The following is an 18,402-nucleotide window of genomic DNA, read 5'->3' as shown; positions in this document are numbered from 1 at the left end:
GGCGTGAGCGCAGGAGAGGGAGGAAAGGGACCGCTGGCTGGGTCCCCAGGGCGGGAATAAAGGACACAGACCACGCTGGGGGCGGGAGTGGGGGTCAATCTCCTGCAGACTGGTATTTGAGAGTGGGAAAGTGCCGACGCGATAACCCCCAGAGGCCGTGGCCATGTGTCTTGCTTTGGACGTGCTCAAGGTCAAAATCGCTCTGCTCCCGAGGCCGGTGGACACACACAAGGCATTGTTTTCCAAACACACACAACCCTGGGTGTTCTGAAGTCACCTTTGCAGGCTTAGAACATTTTAAACTGGTCCCCATTTTCCCTTTCATCATCTTATCATGCAAACATCATTTTTCATCATTTATTCAGCGCCACTCAAGATAAATGTCATCTTGTGAACTTGACCCCTTTCCCGCCAGCTCTGTCAATGTAGAATATGATGTGATACGAAATGTAAGGGTGAGAAAGAGAAAACTCCCGATTCCCAGGCCAATATTACTTTCCCAAGAAAAATCTAAGTTTTACTGACCTTTCGTTACACTCTCTGAACATGTGTGCATGGAGGTGTTCCCTACACACCTGCTCGTGCTTCGCACTCGGGGAAGACGTGAGGCCCCCGGAGGCTCACAGCATCTTTGTTCACGTGTGGCTGCTGCCTGGAGTTGCCTCCGCTGTTACAGAGCTACTACCCCCAGGATGGGTCTGAATTGCTGGCTGATGATCCCCAAAGCCCAACTCCCGGGCCCGTTTCCAGGCCCTCCCTCGGTTTCTGCTCTCTGCATGGGGAGCGCCCAGCATCCTGGTCTTGGCTTTCTCCTCGTAACTCAAGTCTCCTCGAGGGGTTCCAACTCCCTGCCCCCAGCTCCAGTGGTGTGTTTGCACCCTCAACCCCGACCCCGATGTTGGCAAGCCACCGGGGGCGTCCCGAACTGCCCCCCACCCGCGCCCCTCCCCCTCTTCACTGAAAGGCACCAACTTCCCGTGCGTGTCCATCGGAAACGTCTCCAGTCTTCCTTCGCACGGCTGCTCTCCTAGGCGGGAACCATCACTTCCGCCTGGAAGGTCACGAGGACCACCTACCTGGTCTCTGCCACCAGCCTGCCCACATGCTGACCCACCACCTTCCTTCGTCCAGCAGTATTCTCGAAAACAACTTCGATGATCTGACTTCCTTGGCAATAATCCTTCGATGGTTTCCTGTGGTTGAGCAGATAAATCCCCAACTCCTCAGCATGGAGAAAGTGGTCCTTCACAACCAGGTTGCAAGTGCCTGTCCTGCTGTCTGTCCTGGGTCCCAGGGCCCCACACGGCCAGGCTCCACACTCTCGACCCCCTGCTGGTGCCCTCGTGTCCTCCGAGTGCCCCCTCAGCCCCTCTTGGAAGAGCACGTCACGTCCCAACGTCACGTCCTTTGAAAAGCTCTCCGTCCCTGAGCGCTGGGAATAGCTGGCTGTCCCCATCACTCTTTGACTACAGGACCTGTCCTGTTAAATGATGGTTTTGAACACTTCAAGCTGCCCCAGGTCTCAACTCCACGTGTGGCACCCAGGAGGCCCCCAGCAAACGTTGGCTGCGACCAAGTCCCAACTCTTACTCGGGTCCTCCTAAAGAGAGGCTTTGAGCTGACGTAATTCAGAGACACCACAGCCTGAGCACAAAAAACAGCCACACACACAACTGGAAAAGTTGAAACTGAATTACAGACGGGCTGAGAGTCAAGAGCAAATGTCGGGTGCTGAATCCCACCACACCAAGTAACACCTGAAGGGGACGCACAGCATCCTGCCGTGACATCTCGGCCGGGATGCTGTCTGTGCCCACAGGTCAGCAGCCTTGTGCCCAGAGCTCTCGGTGACTGATGCCACTGCCACCCAGGCCCAGGACGCAGGCTCTGGTCACGGTCAACAAGCAGGGCCTTCCCTCCATCCCTTCCGGCTCTTCCCGCTAACCCAGGGGCACCTCACCAGTGAAGTAAACCAACAGAAGCAGTGTCACTGCTTTACAGTAAGGCCTAATTATTATTATTATTTTTTACAAAAGGGGCAGAAGTGATTTGAATTAGGTTAATTATTTTCATGAAAAGACACTGGAACGTTTTAGACCTCTGAAGAATGTGTTCTGCATATGAATGCTTTATGAAAATTGTTTATTTTGCAATAACTTAAAACTTAAGGAAATACTATAAAAATATACTTCATGTGTATAAACTTCACCCAACAATGAACGCTTTGCTTCACCTGCTTTCTCTCTGTCCATGAGCACAGGAAGGGAGGGAGAGAGCCGCTATATCTTAGGTGCATCCTGAACATTCATCCCTCGCAGGCGCTTCTGTTCCGTGCGTGTTTATATCCTGAGAACACCGCTCAGCAGGCGGGCACCTGCTGTGTCCAGTGTCTGTCTGGTGACTTCAAAGTTGTTCGGGAAGGTGCATCACACCTGGACTCGATGGGTCTAAGTGACAGACACTCGCGGGGAAGGAAGATGTCCTTTCCCACGTCAGAACTTCAGGTGAGGAACCAGGATCGTCCCCCCGCTGTGCTGCACCCACACCTGCAAGGCTTGAGTCAACTGCTGACTCTTCCAGAACACGTGCCTTCCAAGTACTTGAAATAATCAAACCTCAGGAATGTTTAACTGACGGTTTCTGAACTTTTAACCAATACATAAAAGATAAATAAAAACGCCATCCATTTCTTTGTAACTGCACCCTCTAGAGGCTTGTCTGTTAGAAAATTAGGCACTGGCACACCCCCTGGGCAGCATCATCGCTGCCCGGGGCCCGCCCCTCCCTCCCTCTCCCCTGCCTCCTAGAGATATAAACATAGGTATTTGAAGACAGTTCAAAACACAAATACCGAAATAGAGTTGTTTTTTGGTTTGTTTTTGTTTTTTTTTTGCGGTAGGTGGGCCTCTCACCGTTGTGGCCTCTCCCGTTGTGGAGCACAGGCTCCAGACACGCAGGCCCAGAGGCCACGGCTCATGGGCCCAGCCGCTCCGCGGCATGTGGGATCTTCCCGGACCGCGGCACGAACCCATGTCCCCTGCATCGGCAGGCGGACTCTCAACCACTGCGCCACCAGGGTAGCCCCAAAATAAGAGTATTTTAAATACGACAGACTGTGCTGCGGCCCCACATCGCAGGCGAATGAGCACCCCTTGGCCCCTGGCCCCGGCTACGGCCTCAGGGACGCCCTCCCCTGCAGGGCCCCGGCGCAGAGCTCGGCTCTCTCCCGCAGTGCGCTGGCCTCCTTGGCGCCCCCGTGGGCCTGCCCGCCCTTCAGCAGGAAGTGGCTGATGAAGAGCTTCAGGCCCTCCCGCAGCAGGCCCAGCGCGGGGCTGTCGGACACCCTGAGGAGGAAGGGACACGCGTCAGTGACCAGCCGGCCCCCGTCTCAGCCCTAGGGACCCCGAAGCAGGGGACATACCTAGTTTCCATCTGGTCAGAATTCTCAAGTAAGAACTTAATATCCTATCTGTCAGAAATCATTTTCTGTTTGCTATTAGGCAAGTCTCATGTTCCCCAAATTAATGTTCAGGATATTATTAAAATTAAAACTGAAAAACTACATGTAAGTACAACAAACTTGCTTTTATAAAACAACACAGGTGAAAACAATTTCTCTCCTCTTTCCCACGTTTTATCGAGAGAGCTGGGAACAAACCTTCCAAAAATTAAACCAAGGTCTTCAACTTCCGTTTCCATGAGCAGCATATGTAACACTTTTCGTAAAAAGTGGACTCTGGGTTTGTCCAATTCACTGAATTCAACGACCTAACAGTCCGGATAAAAAATAATAAAGTTACACTGTGGAGCCAACTCTGCAGTGATTTCTGACTATAGTTTGAGTAAAAAACTATCGCTCCCCTTGCCCCTCAACTAAGGCTATTTCCAGTTTTATAAAATGAACAGCTGTCATTTGACGCGGGGCCCTGGGACCGCTGGTGCACTGCTGCAGGGCGTGCACACCACTGGTGAGAGCAACTCGGCAGTGCTGAGTCAGGTCCAGGGGGCTGATGGGTACCTAGCGAATCAGGAATCTCATTCCTGGGGTTGAAACGTAGATTATCTCCATGCCTTAAAGAAACTATCCCCTAATTAAAACCATACACATACACACACACACACAATTTAGACCCAGAAGAGACTAATTCCTATATATGACAATCATAGTATACTTATACAGTGGAATACTATACAGCAGTAATAAAACCTAAGGACAGAACTGCAGATATCAACATGGATAAATTTCAACCTTATGCCAAATTAAATAACTGTAAAAGGACATCAAAAGCCTGGTTAACCACATGCAGACACATACAGCCAGAGTGCTGCCTACAGCCAGAGCCCCGTGAGGTACGGAGGGGCCGGGCTGCCTCAAGGAGTCTCCAGGACCTGCTGCATCTGGGGGACATGCCACATCCTGTTCCATTCTGAGCTCAAACTCAAGTGAACTGAAGGCAAGACTCCCCCCAGCAAGGAGAAGGCACTAGCTCTCCGTGTTGTAAGTTCTCCCCAGTTCTGGAATGTGGGACGAGGCTCTGGCCCTCCTTTTCAGTACAGTAGCCAAAACCCAAGGGCACATCTCTAGGGAACATGCAGTTAACTCGACCGGCGCTCTGGTGAACAAACACATCAGCACAGACGGGAAACCGCAGCCTAGCCTGTCCCAAGGATCGGGAAGCGGAAGGCAAGAGGCCGGGCCCCCAGCTATGCCTGCCCCTCAGCTTCTCCCACAGTCCACACCCTCAGGACCCCCAGACCCCCGAGGTCCTACTGCCCAGGCCACCGTAACCCGCCTCTCATGTCTAGGCTTTGCTGCCCACCCCGGACCACCTCCAGAGCATCTGCGTTTCATCGTCTCTGACGAGTCAACGTGGGAATTCAGCAGGGGCGACGATGCCCCTGCTCTAAAGGACGTGCCACAGCCAAGGGAGGAGTGGCAGAAGCACAGCTTCTGTACAGCTCCCACATCCCCACTTCTTCCTGACGGAGCAGCGGCCGCCGCGGGACTCATGATGGCCTGTACACGCACCGAAGTCCCGAGACTGATTCACGTAAAGGAGCAGACAACCGCGATGGCGCCTTGAGCTACCCGGCAAATTTACACCGCGTGCTCGTCTGGCGATTTCCTGTGATGGTCTGATAATGAGAGTGTTTTCCAGGTGAGTCAGGATCTAAGGAAACGCATATTCTTAAGGTACCAAACATACAGAATTACACCTGGCCCCCGAACTCGGCTTTGGACTGTGCAGTCCACCTACATGAGGATATTTTTCACTAAATACGCACTGCAGGACCACACGCTCCAAAGTTGGTTGAATCATCACGTGTGGAACCAGGATTTGGAGGCCAACTGTAAAGTTACACTCGGGCTACGACTGTGCAGGGGGTCGGCGCCCCCGCGCACCCCCGGGGCTCAAGGCTCAAGCGCACGCTATCACTTTCAGCGCTTCAAATCAGCTCGCACGTTACACACACCTTTAGAATGGAAAGCGGCAGTGACTTGGTCTTCAACAAGTGGGCCACCAGGTGAACCAAATTAGAGAAGTTAGTGGCTGGCAGAGTTTCTAAGTCCCGAAATTTGTCCCATATGCTGAACTGGAATGTCATCTAATATAAAATAAAGAAAAACAACAACAAAAAAAGGTAAAATTCAACAAATTATTAGAATAAATCACTAAAAATATAATCCAAAGGTACTGTATTCAATTACTTAAAATATCCTAAAAATCAAGACTTTTTAGAAGCAACTACACTCTCCTTTCCTATATACAGTAGTTTGAAATAGCTTCACAGTAATTTCTTTCTATTACAGTATTTTCCCTTAAATCAGCAGAAACATTAGAAAAAGATGGTGCAACATAAACCAGAGGCACTCGCCGATTAAGTGGGTCGTGACCCCTCATTTGTGACAGGGAAAGGTGACATGGGGACACGGCTCAGGTTGTGCGACTCTCTGCACACAGCTCTTGGCCGGGGTGGCCCCTGACTCAGGGCCCGCATCCCAGGTGGGCCGAGTCAGCCAGAGTGGTTAGACAGGAGAGTGGGACACAGGCAGCCTGCCTCCCAGCTGTCACCTGAAAGCTCCTCGCGTAGTCACAGAACTTGCCCGCCAGGAATGCATAGAAAGGGTTGTACGTTCTCTCTTGCAGACAGCAGTCTATGAGGACATGAACGATTTCTCTCTCCTGCTGATCCTTAAGCCCCAGCCTGTAAGACAGGAAGAGCGAGGGCTAAACCTTCAATTTGCCGAACTTCAACAGCTTGAAGGCAGAAATCTCTCAGAGGAACACATCCTGTCTGGCAGTTTGGTTAAGTGGGCCGAGTAGACAGGGCCAGGTAGCAGGACTGGAACTCCAGGCCGTGTCCCAGCCTCTGGCCTCAGGGTTTCCAACAACGTGGCAGAATGAGGTGACCCCAGGCTCTACAAAGGCCTGTCACTGGTGACCGACCAACAAGAAACAGGGCCTCAGCTGTGGGCCCTTCTTGTTTTTTTTTTTTCCTAAAACGTATGGTCTGGTTTGCACGCAGTAAAATCCATCCTTTTAGTGCACAGTGTTGACTGTGGACAAGGATTCGTAGTCCTACAGCATTTCCCCTGCATTTCCTTCTGAACTTGAAGCAAATAAAGGAAAATTAATTATTAGACTTTTTAGACGTACTTTGTACACAGATGCTTTTCAATCTCATTACAACTAATTATAGAAGTTGTAATATAATTACAACTAAATTAAACAGGAAGTTTAATTTAGACGTAATCGGAAAGACAACTTTAACAGGAAGGCTTCAAGCAACTCATGACAAACAGCAGCCACCGGGAACTGTCGGGTGGTTACCTGATGTTTTCCAATCAAAACAGATCATAAACTGTCCTAATCTGGAGCTACCAGCGGTCAGTTAGCAGGAGCTGGACTGCAGCCCGTGGCGTGGGGCAGCGGGTGGGAAGGGGCAGGGCCCCCAACTCAACAACAGAGCAGAGGCTCGCACACAGGCTTACTTCAGGAGCTTCTCGAATGCATCCAGAAAGTCTTCACTAGTCATAACTGTACAAAATATGTTTCTCCTGATGTCAGTGTTCATTCTCTGCTTTCGGGCGAGCTCCAGTATCTTCGAGCTAACCTGAAAAGAGGGACGACCGGGCGTAGGTCATACAGACGTTTCGGTGAAAGTTGTTCTTTGGTTTAGCGTAGTCACTAAGTTTCTAAGAAGTAATATGTGTAACTCTGTGGCTTGACCAAGGCTAACTGTAAGGTGTGCGTAAACACACGTATGTAAACGCGGACCCTTTATTCCTGAGCAACCCCCCCGGCACCCCACAAAGGAAAACCAGCAAGAGGCAAAGCAAGCCCGCGAGGAGAAAACCGCTGGATCTGGGAGGCTTCGCGGGAGCAGCGGGTCTGCCAGTCCAAGTACCAGTGGAATGAAGGAGAGGTGAGAGGTAAGCGCTGTGGCCGGGGGGAGGGGGGCCAGGACAGCGGGGAGGGCGGGGAGGCCAGGAGGCCTGAGTGATCGTCCTGCGGTCCCCTCACTCCACTCAACGTTGAAGTCCCTTTCCTAACATTTTGAGACTTTAAAAGGAAATAACAGAAATGGAATTAAATGATGTCACAAAGCAGCAGCTACTTCTATAAGGTCTTCAAATAAACCCAGGGAAAGCCGCGTGGGGACACAGGTCACATGCTCGGTGGTGGCGAGCACGGGTCACGTACCGTCCCCGTGAGCTGCTTCCGCGGGGTCTTCTGCTGACCGCTGTCGATCATCGGGGCGCCACTCCAGGCGGACCCCACGATCCACCAGCGCCCGGTCCGCTCGGCGTTCAGGATGCTGTCCCAGGAGACGCGGAGCTGAGTCTCTGTCCCCGAGCCAGCGCCTCGCAGCTGATTGAGAAAACAGCAGCCAGGGGAGGCCGCGGCAGCTCAGAGCCTGGGCAACAGCGACCCTGGCTCTTTCCAGCTCGGGTAACAGCGTTTCTGGTGCGTGAGAGCTGTGATGGGTCACTGACAGCTGGGACAGCTAACCAGTTAGGAATGATGCCAAAGTTCGAGGTAAATTCTCAGAGTGTGTGCTTGGGCTTTGTGGGTCTATCACCCAAAACGCTTGTCTTAGAACAGCTGTCACGGGGTGGGGGTGGGGAGAGAGGCTCAGACTCAGGCAGGAGGCGCGCCCCAAGGGCCGGCAGTGAGGACTCCACCAGCAGGTGCCTGGGACCTGCCGGAGGAGGCCACTCTGGGTCTGACTGGTGCCCAGGCCGAAGGGCTCGCCCGTGGGCCCCACGCTGAGAAGCTCTGGGGAGCTTAAACAGACGAGCCCCCCACTCCCCAGGCTGGCCTCCCTGGTCCTGGTGGGACCCCGGCCCGGGCCCTGTTCCAAAGTGATCAGAGGTCCTCCCGCAATTCTCTGGCGCGGCCAAGGGCGGAGGGCTCAGCGTGGGGCGCACGCAGCTCACAGGGAGGGTCGCCCCACAGAAACGTGCAGTTGCCTTTCACGTCTGGGAATCCCCGCTAACTGAGCAGGCACCTGACCTGTGGCTCCACCGCCCTCCGGAACTTCACGGGGGTTGGCGCAGACCCGGCAGCGCAGGCGGCCGGGAAGGAGGGTGCCTACCAGGGCTCTCTGCAGCTTCCGCAGCCTCTCCAGGGGCTCGGGGTCGTAGCCTGGGATCTTCCGCACGTCGTTGTTCTTCAGGGCCAGCAGCGTCTCCAGCATGAAGCGAACCTGGAGACAGACGCGAAAAGCCATTATCTCAAACGCCGGAAACCAAGGACGCTTCACCGTGGGGAGAAACACACCGCCTCTGCGCACATGGTCACCGCCGCCCAGGACGGGGCACGGGCGCCTCTGGGAGAGGCTGCACCAACCTCAGCAGCCGCCCAGGCCTCCCCGGCCGAGAACAGAAATCCCTCTCCCGCCCCGCGGGCCAAGAACACGCCCGGGCTGCGCGCCCTTCCACCCCCACTGGCCCCTGGTCTCAGTCGCACTCCTTCCCCACCGCGTCTGCAACCCCTTCCCACTCCTGGCCTTTTTGCTTTCCTAACTTTTAAACTGGAAATGACATTGTACTTAGAGAAGACTTTCAAGGACAGCACAAAGACTTCTCACAGACCCTGTCTGAGACTCCCCCCAACGTTCACTTCAGCTGAGACATAACTCACATGCCAAGCGTCCACTGAGCACACTCGGGGCTGTGCAGCCGTCACACGATCAGTTTTAGGACGTTTCTGTCAGCGCTCAAGGACTCCAAACCCACCCAGTCACCCCCCAGCCCAGCTCCTCCAGCTTCAGGCCAGCCCGAGCCAAATGCCTGTGTCTGCCGTGTCTGTTTTAAACGTGACCCCCGAGCATTCAACACAGGGACAGGGTCTTCGCTGGGACCCGCCCCCATGATCTTCCTCTCCCACCTGGAGCCGCACCCCGCCCCCTTACACAGCAACTCCACCACCACCTCCGCGGCCCCCAGGACCCTCAGGGGGCTCGGCCTACACCTCCCTCCTCACAGCTAACCCGAGCCCTCACCTCAGCATTTTAAAAATGGGCCAGTCTTCCTGTCCAGTCTGCGTCTCCTGAACAAACTACTGCCCACCTGCAGGGCCAAGCTGGTACCTGGGGTGACCTCTGACCCCCCCCCTCCCCTTCCCCCCACCAAGTCTGGCCACCGCTATGTCCTAAACCCAGGTCCACTGCAACTCTGCTGATCACCGCCCCAACCCCCGAGGTGGCTTCTCTCTTTCCTAGTTGTAGCCAAAGTGACCTCAGCATGAAAATCTGCTCAGAGCCCTTCACGTGCCTCTGGGATAAAATCCCAGTTCCCTGCGAGGTTTACGAGGCCCCGAGGCCGGCCCCTGCCCTGCGCCCCTGATGCCTCCCCACAGGGACACTTTCCTTTTTCCTCAAATGAGCCCTTGCCCCGCCCAGGGGTTCCCATGACTCTCCCGTGCCCCTCAAGTCTGCAGACCAGCAAACAAGGTAGCCACCATGAGCCCCACTTTCCAGACGGGGAAACCGAGGCCTGGAAGCCTCGGTCCCTTCGCTGCCGAGTGGAAGAGCTAGAAGGCCGAGTGGGCTAACCGCCCCACCCCCCGGCCCCTCGCCTTCCCAGTAAACCTCTTCTGAATGGCTGAATGTTAAATAGATCGATTCTTAAATTCACAAGAGTAAAGACGCAAGGTTTGCTCACACCTTGAAGATGAAGCCACAAAACCAGATGAGGCAGAAGATAACAGGGCTCATTACGAGATGAAATGCAATATTCACCCCAGATACTCGTGTTTAAGTTCTGGTCAGTGTGAGCGTTTAGGCAGTTAGGAAGCCGGGCAGGTGACGCACTCATACCCTGGTCTGGTCCCGGAACTTTCCGCCTGCCCCGCTGGCTTTGGCCTGGGCCTCAGTGATCAGTTCCTTAAGCGACAAAGCATCATCTTTTCTCAAGGAAAAGCCCACATTTTTCAGCATTAACAGGATCAGTTCGATATCTTTTTCTGTGAAAGTTCCAATAAGTTTTCTCAAAATGTCAAAGATGAGGAGAGACTGCACCACGTGGAAGTTATATAAATGGGCGATGATGGTGAACAGGTTGTCACACTCTTTCCCGTCACATCCGCTTTTATAGACGTCAGCAAACTTCCTCACCACAGCCTCCAAAAAGTGCGCACCGACCTGGATGAAGAACAGAAAAAACGTTACTGCAAACGTGTAAGAATCAAGTTAGCAAGTCATTCTCAGGGGTCCTTCTTTTAACTTCAACGCATGTTGAAAGAATTAGTACTTTTAAAATGAACACATAAAACGTACATGTGGCAGAATACGAACTCCAGCAGGGCAAAACCTCTAAAAACACAAGTGTGAGTGCCCAGTGCTTTACAGAGGAAAACACCACACCACAAATGACGCAGAGCAGGGTGCCCAGCGCACACCTTCCCTCGAAGTGCACCATCTTGTCCTTAGAATCAACGAGGTGCTGTTCCGGCCAGCAGCCATTCTGGTCCCTTGGAAAAATGAAATCGTCAAGAATGTTAAGGACACATCCGTGTCTCTAAAAATGCACTACTATCCAACATGGCTCACTTCTCCAGCCTGGTTGGGCCTGGAGGAAGAAGGCGGGAGTGGGTGCCCGGCGGTGGCAGAGCGATGGCGACTCTCCAGCTGAGACACGGGGACGCGGATCACCGCAGCCGTGCTGGACCCTTGAAGGCGGACCGGGCCCAAGAGTCACCCAGTGACAGAACTAGAGGGTGTGGCCACTCACTGGACGGGAAAGATCAACCTTCTGCGTAACAGCAGCTGACCGAGCTTCTGACGGGGACGGTTCATCCGTGAGCAGCAGCAGAAGTGCAGGCTGGGTGGAATCACTGTAACCTATGGGCTTCCCCGCCGTCCAGCGGTTAGCGCTCCGCGCTTCCACCGCAGGGGCACAGGTTCAAGCCCTGGCCGGGGAACTGAGATCCCACAAGACACGAGGTTGGGGGGAAAAAAAAGAAAAAAAAGCCTTATAAAGCCTGAACCGTAGGACACCTGGGCAGGGCTGGTCATAGAAGCAGGAGTGGTAGTTAAAATCCCGGGTGAGGATGAGATCAACCGGACAGAGTGTCGCAGGAAAACATACACGTCACTGCCAAAACGCAACAACATAAATGCTAGAGGAGCCCAGAGAAAGGCACCAGATCGGCAGGAGGGAAGAGTGACTTCGCAGAGGCAGCTCTGACAGACTGGATGTGTTCTTTAGTTTCTGAAGACCTGAGAATAAACAACTTTAACCTATTAACTCCCAATTCAAGCCTCTTCTCTAAAGATAAACCTGAAGAATATACTCTCCTATCATGACCACTATATTACATTCAAATACAACTTTAAAATAGAAATTAGAATTCTGCGGACATCAAGAAAAATTCAGGTATAAAATATACTCAGGTATGTTTTCAATCACACAAATGGAATTATTTAATCATATCAAAATCTGTCAAAATCACAGATTCCATTTAATGTCTTCAAAATAAAATATAAGAGTATAGCATTAAAAAATAGGAATAACATTCACATTGCTGAAGTTATTTAAACAAATAAATTAATTCTGACTTGGGGATTTTAACACAAATCGGCACAGACCTGAGTTTTGATTTTTCAGCGACTCAGAAGCAACTCAGTAGCTGACACCACGGCTTCGTAACTCACGCTCCTCTTTGCATGGATTCCTGTGAGGATGCTTTTCTCATCACAGGCCTGAGAGAAGTTCAGTGGAACCAGAGTTGGGGCAGCTCAGCCTCCTCTGGCACCAGTTTTAGTGGCTGTCGCTAGCTGAAGTCCCCTCACAACTTGCCCTGGAATGATCACTTCAGCTGTCCCTCATGCTGTTAGTGAAGGTTTAAATGAGAAGTGGGACCAATAATCTCCCATTTTCAAATGCAGGGGATTCCTGATATTGTGTAGGTGGTCAGGGTCTACGGCCTTTTCTGTAATTCAATGAAATGCTGTATGTATTGAAACCGTTTTTTTTTTTTTTGCGGTACGCGGGCCTCTCACTGCTGTGGCCTCTCCCGTTGCGGAGCACAGGCTCCGGACGCGCAGGCTCAGCGGCCATGGCTCACGGGCCCAGCCGCTCCGCGGCATGTGGGATCCTCCCGGACCGGGGCACGAACCCGTGTTCCCTGCATCGGCAGGCGCTGAAACCGTTTTGATTGTCAAGTACTCCGGGATGGTCCAGGAGGACCGGGGGTGCACTAGGACAGCCTATAATGGCACTGAATGAATCGTGGCCATCACAGGGCACTAGGAAGGGATCCAGTGATTCCATTACGCTTTGTAATGAAGAGAAGGGACCCACAGCCCTTAGAAATCAAACAATTATGCAATTCCCTAAACAGCTGGTGCAGATTAGCTGAGGAGAGTCTGCTGTTCAGAAGTCTCGGGGCCCACGCCCCCTCCTCTGTCCTCGCCTCCCTGTGCCCAGGAGGTCCCAGAGTTGCCATCTTTCAAAGTTCTCACTGGGACTTCCCTGGTGGTCCAGTGGTTAAAGAACCTGCCTTCCAATGGAGGAGATGTGCGTTCAATCCCTGGTCGGGGAACTAAGATCCTACGTGCCATGGGGCAAGTAAGCCCGTGCTCCAGAGCTCCTGCGCCACAACTAGAGAGAAGCCCGCGCGCTGTAATGAAGATCCCACATGCTGTGACTAAGACCCGGCCCAGCCAAATAAATAAATAAAAATAAATTTCAATAAAATTTTGACAGCAAGTTCTTACAATATGACCTCGGCTAGAGGAGAAAAGCGTGGCCCAGAGGTTTCTCTCGGGAGGGTGACGGAGCCTGCAGTGGGAGGAAGGGTGGAACTCCAACCACGCAGCGGCTCACAAGCACTACTTTAACGAGCACTTCCCCGGGCCAGGCTCCTGCATATGCTCCCAGCCTCCCAGCCTGAAGCCGCCAGACCAAGCCCCCAGGGGAGGGTGGGCAGGCAGGTCACCAGGTGGCTGGTCTCCCCGCCCAGCACTGCCCTCACTGCTGAGCCTCTAGCAGATGGAAGGAGAAGGCCTTCTGGAAAGTCTGTGCTCTTTAAAGTAAGCCCTGGACAGCCCCACCCTGTAAGACCCCAAATGGTTTTCAAGACCATAATTGTGAGCAAGTCCTAGAAAAGTGGGAGGGGTGTGAAGAGTGCGCGGCAGGGGGAGGTCCACAGCCCGGCCTTCAGGGGCTTTGCTGCGTTTGCAAAGCGGGGCTAAATAAACACCCGCCCCACTCATCCTGCTGGGAGTCCGGAGGACTTACACCAGGGGATCAGACCTGCAGTGACACTTTGCTGCCGAGGTCTGTTCCTGGGAGGAGGGCAATCAGAAGGCAGAGGGGCTCAACACCAGCCACTAAAAGACACTGTCCCACATAAAGACCCTAAGGGATCATCGAGTTCTCTGGTAAATATAAAGCTCATCTGGAAAATTACACCTCGCTGGCCTACTCACTCACTCACGCGTCTGTCCACCTCAGTGTAAAGTCCTGTAACCAGACCGATTTCCCTCAACAACCTGCAAGCGGCCACGCGGAGGGAGTGGAGGCTGACAAGGAAGGTTACGATCTCACTGTGGGAGGTGACAAAAGAGGACCCGGGACGAGGTGGGCCTCCCTGATGCCAACACAAGGGTCACTGACCAAGGACCAAGAACACGGGGCGGGCCGGATGGCACGGGGATGCTATTTCCTCAGCAGCACCTGCTGGGTACCAGGCACCGCACAGGAGATGCTTTAGACGCGGTGTCCGCTGAATCCCGACAAAGGCCCCACTTCACAGACACGGGCAGGTCTGTGGCCCACCCAGGGGCACCGAGGCTCCAAGCCCAGGCACTGTCACGTGTCCCCTCGCTTCGTGCCCAGTTTTACCTCACATGCCGGTGGCCTCTCGCTCAACACAAAGCCCTGCGCTCTGAACAGCTGAAACAGTCACTGTTTCCATGGGGAATACAGAGAAGACGAAGGCAAGTCCACGACGTCAGCCCAGAGTGACAGAACTAACAGACAATAAGGCCATGTCAGAAGGGACCAAGCGCAAAAGCAGAAGTTGGCCAACGTCACGTAGCTGCCGAGTGTGGTTTAGGATGATACAATACAGACAAGGTGGCCTTGAGCCGTGTCAGCTGATCACTGACACAAGCAGCACTTGGACAGCTAATGGCTGGAGAGAGGCAGCCCTACCTCGATGCCAACTGTGCAGTGAAGAATGCTGACCAAGAGGACATGCTCCATCACCAGCCTGGCGGGCATGGCCGTGTCCGGGGCGCACGCGCTCAGGAGGACGCCCGTCAGAGTGTCATTCATGTCCTTCCTGCTGTGGCCCATGTACAGCTCCTCCAGCTGGCCACTGATGGAGGCCAGGTTCGGCTCACTCAGCCTGCAGACAGTTGGAAAGACAGAGCGACAGTGCTGTTTCAAATCAAGAATTGTTTTTTTAGGTCAATTAAAAAAAATTGAAAAAGTTATTAATACTTCCAATAGATCCTCTTTTGTGTATGTATTTGATCCACGAACAATTCTTATCCTGTCCCAATAATCCAGTATATATGCACATAACACAGAATCTTCTGGAATCTTGAAATAACATTAACTGCTGTCCTTCCAGCTGAAATGCAGCCACAGTAAGGCACATGCAGGATTCCCTTCAAGACCACAGAGACTATGATGCGGATACTCCACTGATATCCTTACCCCATCTCCCCGGGCAGAGGGAGGGAACCATCGTTAGCACATCCATATGTACTGTTGGAAAAAATCCCAACTTTTCCATTTTCTGCTGGCACAAAGATCTTTTATTTCCTAACATGGAGATAAGGGCTCTACTGGGTAGGGATGGGAGGATGTATATGCACTGCAGCTGTGCTAACTCTGAACATCGAATGGCACGTCCAGTAAAATTCCAGGATGCACCAAGAAGAGTGTTTTAACTAAAAAGAAATTAAAAAAAAAAAAAAAAAAGGCAACGCAGGCTTTGGTTTAATTCCCAGAACCATTCCTGTGTTTTTAGGAAAGAGACAATCTCTTGAAGTTACACAATACACTGCCTCGAGGTTACCTGTTAATCAGACCTTTGACCTGTTTCTTGAGCCTCTCTAGTTCTTCCTTTTTCTGGGCATCCACTGTCTCCTCTTCTCGCCTCACGTGGGGTGGGATGTACTTTCCACCATTTTCACAAAGACTCTGCTTGAAAGGACAGAAATAAATTACAAAAAAATGTACATTGACTACGGCCCACCTTTCCCCTTGCTACACTCACACTTAGATATTAAATTCCCAAGAACTGGGAGAGGCTGTCACTACTGACTACTGCTGCTTCATGAACATCAGCTATCTCCCGAGTGCCCACTCTAGTAGTCCTGGACAAGCACGCCATGGCCCGGACGATGGACATCATTATTTACATTAACATCAACGCTACATTTCATCAGCTTACTTTTCCCTCTGTAACTCTTCAGACTTGGCTGCGCCCCCGCCCCCCTTGTCTACCCGCCAGAGCCCCGTATTCTACACTTCTGCCAGCCTCAGTTCACAGTGGGCACGGCAGCACACAAACACCTAAATTAAGTGTATCACCAGTTTTGGAGAAAAAGCGGTCCAAAGTCATTTCAAACCTGCCAAAGCCAGTATCTAAATTTACATGATAAACTCAAAATCAACCCACTGCTCACTATTTCCTAGATTTTCAACTGAGAGGATTACAAGTCATTACCACCGACCAACACTCCCTGACAAGCCTTTAGGAGACAGACATTTGTAAGGCGTGATCCTTGCTGTCAGGCTTTAAGCTTAGCTGGAGAAAGCACATTTTCATACACAGAAACTTAATCTTAAGACACCCGTTAGTATGTCAGTTACACCGCCACAGGCTGTGAAAGAGACTTGGGAATAGTCAAAACTTAAAGTGCTAAGAGAGGAACTGGTAGCACTTGGGCACTGCTCAGAGTGCCCGGTGCTAAGGCACCAGGGACAGAAATGAAAGACGCTTCACATCCTTCAGGAGGGGAAAAGATTCCCCAAGATGTCTGACCTTCACAGATAAACACAAACAGTGAGAAATCGCGGAAAGGCCTCGCAGACGAAGAAATAACGTACGCAGAGGCAGAAGGGTGAAATGGTGAGAAGTGGAGAAGGAAACACAAGCAACGCCATAAGGCCGCCTTCAAGGTGCGTGTGCAGGTGAAGCTGTTTTAACAGGCAAGGGGCCGGCGCGTGAGGCCTTGTCTGCTCTGCTGTGGGTTCTAAACCTGGTCGTCAGTGTGAGACTTTATCCAAGGGAGTCTCGGAGATCAGCTCTGTGTTTTAGAAGGATCCACCCCAGGAGCAGCTGGACAGAAAAAGGACTAGGTGTGGGCAGAGGTGACTCAGGGGTGTTGCAGGAGTCCCCAGGGTACACGGGAGGTGGGAACAAAGCTTGGGGGAGGGGAGTCAAAGTCAGGTTTGGAGACTGAGGCAGTAAACCGAGTGAGGATGTGGCCTTAGTACAACGGTGGGAACGGCCGGTAAGTCCCTGGGATAGAAAGGTCTCTAGGGATGTTTTCTCTCTGTCTCTTTATTGTGGAAATTTAATTAACCCGACAGACCCATACTCAGCTCAAACAATTATCAATACATCAACTGTGTCACTTCTGTCCCGTGTTCTGCCCCCCACCCGTTATTTTGAAGGAAATTCCAAAGGGCTCAGATTGTTCACAATCTAATACCTTATCGTTTGCGTCAACATCCTCCGCGGAACTTTCACTCCTGTCTTCATCTTCGGCAAAACGGACTCTCTTCTTCCTCCCTCCCTCCTTCGCCCTCCGGTCCGCTCCTCCGGCTTCCAGCTGTCCCGCCCCCGCCACCTGCGGGTCCTCCCCCTCGCTCTGCGCTCCCGCGTCTGCTGCCCGCTCGCCTTCGTCTTCCGCATCCTGCTGCTCCCGTTCGTCCTCGCTGCCACCTTCGGGGAGTGCCTGTCCCGCATCCTCCTCCTCCTCCTCACTGCTGCTTTCATACCAGCCACTACTCTTCCCAGAGTCCAGGGCTCCCAGGATGTAGTCGAGCCCATCGCGGGCAAAGCTCAGAGGCACGGAGCTTCCGTCGCCCTTCTTTCTGCGCTTGTTCAAGCCGAGGCACCGCTCCAGCTTTCGGATCTCTCGGTCCTCCTCCTCGTTGGCCGCCAGAAGTGCCCGTTTCCGGGCTGCGGCTGCTGGGGCCTTGGTCCTGCCGAGGGGACCCCTGGCCTGGGCCTGGCCGGCCTTGGCCGGAACCGGGGGAGGTCGCAGCTCCTCGGACGGCCGCGAGGCCCGCCGTGGGGACGGCTGGCCGTCCTCCTCCTGCGTCGCCTCCGCCCGGGGGCCGCTCGCTCCGCCGCCGCCGCCGCCGCCGCCGCCCGGGCCCGGGCCCTGCGCGGGGCCGGCCGTCCTCTGGAGCCGGCGCGCCTTCCTCAGGTGCCGCTTCTCCTTCCTCAGCTCCCTGCGGCTTTTCCTCCCGCCCGGGCGCACGCGTCCCTGAGCCCGGGGCCCCTCGCGGCCGCCGGGCGTCTCGCCCTCCGAGGTCGCCTGCACGAACTCCTCCACTGCTAGCTTTAGCCGCTTCAGGGCCCCCTCCCCGCCGCCCCCAGGTCCGCGGCGCGGCCCGCGCCCGGCGCGGCGCTTCCCACGAGCCATGTGCCCCCGGCAGCCGCTCGGGAACTGGGCCGCAGCTCTCATAGACGCCGCTACTTTCCAGGACGCGCCGACGCGCGACTTCCGGTCGGGGCCAGACTTCCGGGAGGAGAGCGGCGCGCTGCGCGGGGCGGCGCACCCTGCTGGCGGGAGGGCGGCAGCGCAGGGAGCCGCACGGCTGCAAACGGTGCCTGCTCTTGAGGCTGTAAACTGTAACTTCCGAATGAGCACAAATACATTCTCGTTTAAAAACGAAAACTTTAGAGATTATGGTAA

General features: G+C 53.5%; 1 protein-coding gene across 2 annotated transcripts; it reads right to left on the bottom strand.

The window, feature by feature from the left end:
• Positions 1-2,125: 2,125 nt before the first annotated feature.
• NOM1 (nucleolar protein with MIF4G domain 1) lies at positions 2,126-18,283 on the bottom strand. Of its 2 annotated transcripts, none has more exons than XM_019930251.3 (11): positions 17,188-18,283; positions 15,543-15,670; positions 14,669-14,864; positions 10,327-10,650; positions 8,602-8,712; positions 7,707-7,874; positions 6,995-7,116; positions 6,075-6,207; positions 5,476-5,607; positions 3,659-3,768; positions 2,126-3,344 (listed from the first exon to the last, which is right to left on the bottom strand). In XM_019930251.3, exons 1-11 carry the CDS (start codon positions 18,169-18,171, stop codon positions 3,170-3,172), a joined length of 2,583 nt encoding a protein of 860 aa, XP_019785810.2. In that variant the 5' UTR covers positions 18,172-18,283; the 3' UTR covers positions 2,126-3,169. The 2 variants fall into 2 exon arrangements, with proteins under 2 accessions (XP_019785810.2, XP_019785809.2); XM_019930250.3 differs by having other exon boundaries at positions 15,543-15,667.
• Positions 18,284-18,402: the final 119 nt, after the last annotated feature.

Source organism: Tursiops truncatus, chromosome 9 (assembly GCF_011762595.2).
Source record: "Tursiops truncatus isolate mTurTru1 chromosome 9, mTurTru1.mat.Y, whole genome shotgun sequence".
Taxonomy (NCBI): domain Eukaryota; kingdom Metazoa; phylum Chordata; class Mammalia; order Artiodactyla; family Delphinidae; genus Tursiops; species Tursiops truncatus.
This window is presented reverse-complemented; position numbering and strand designations above follow the sequence as displayed.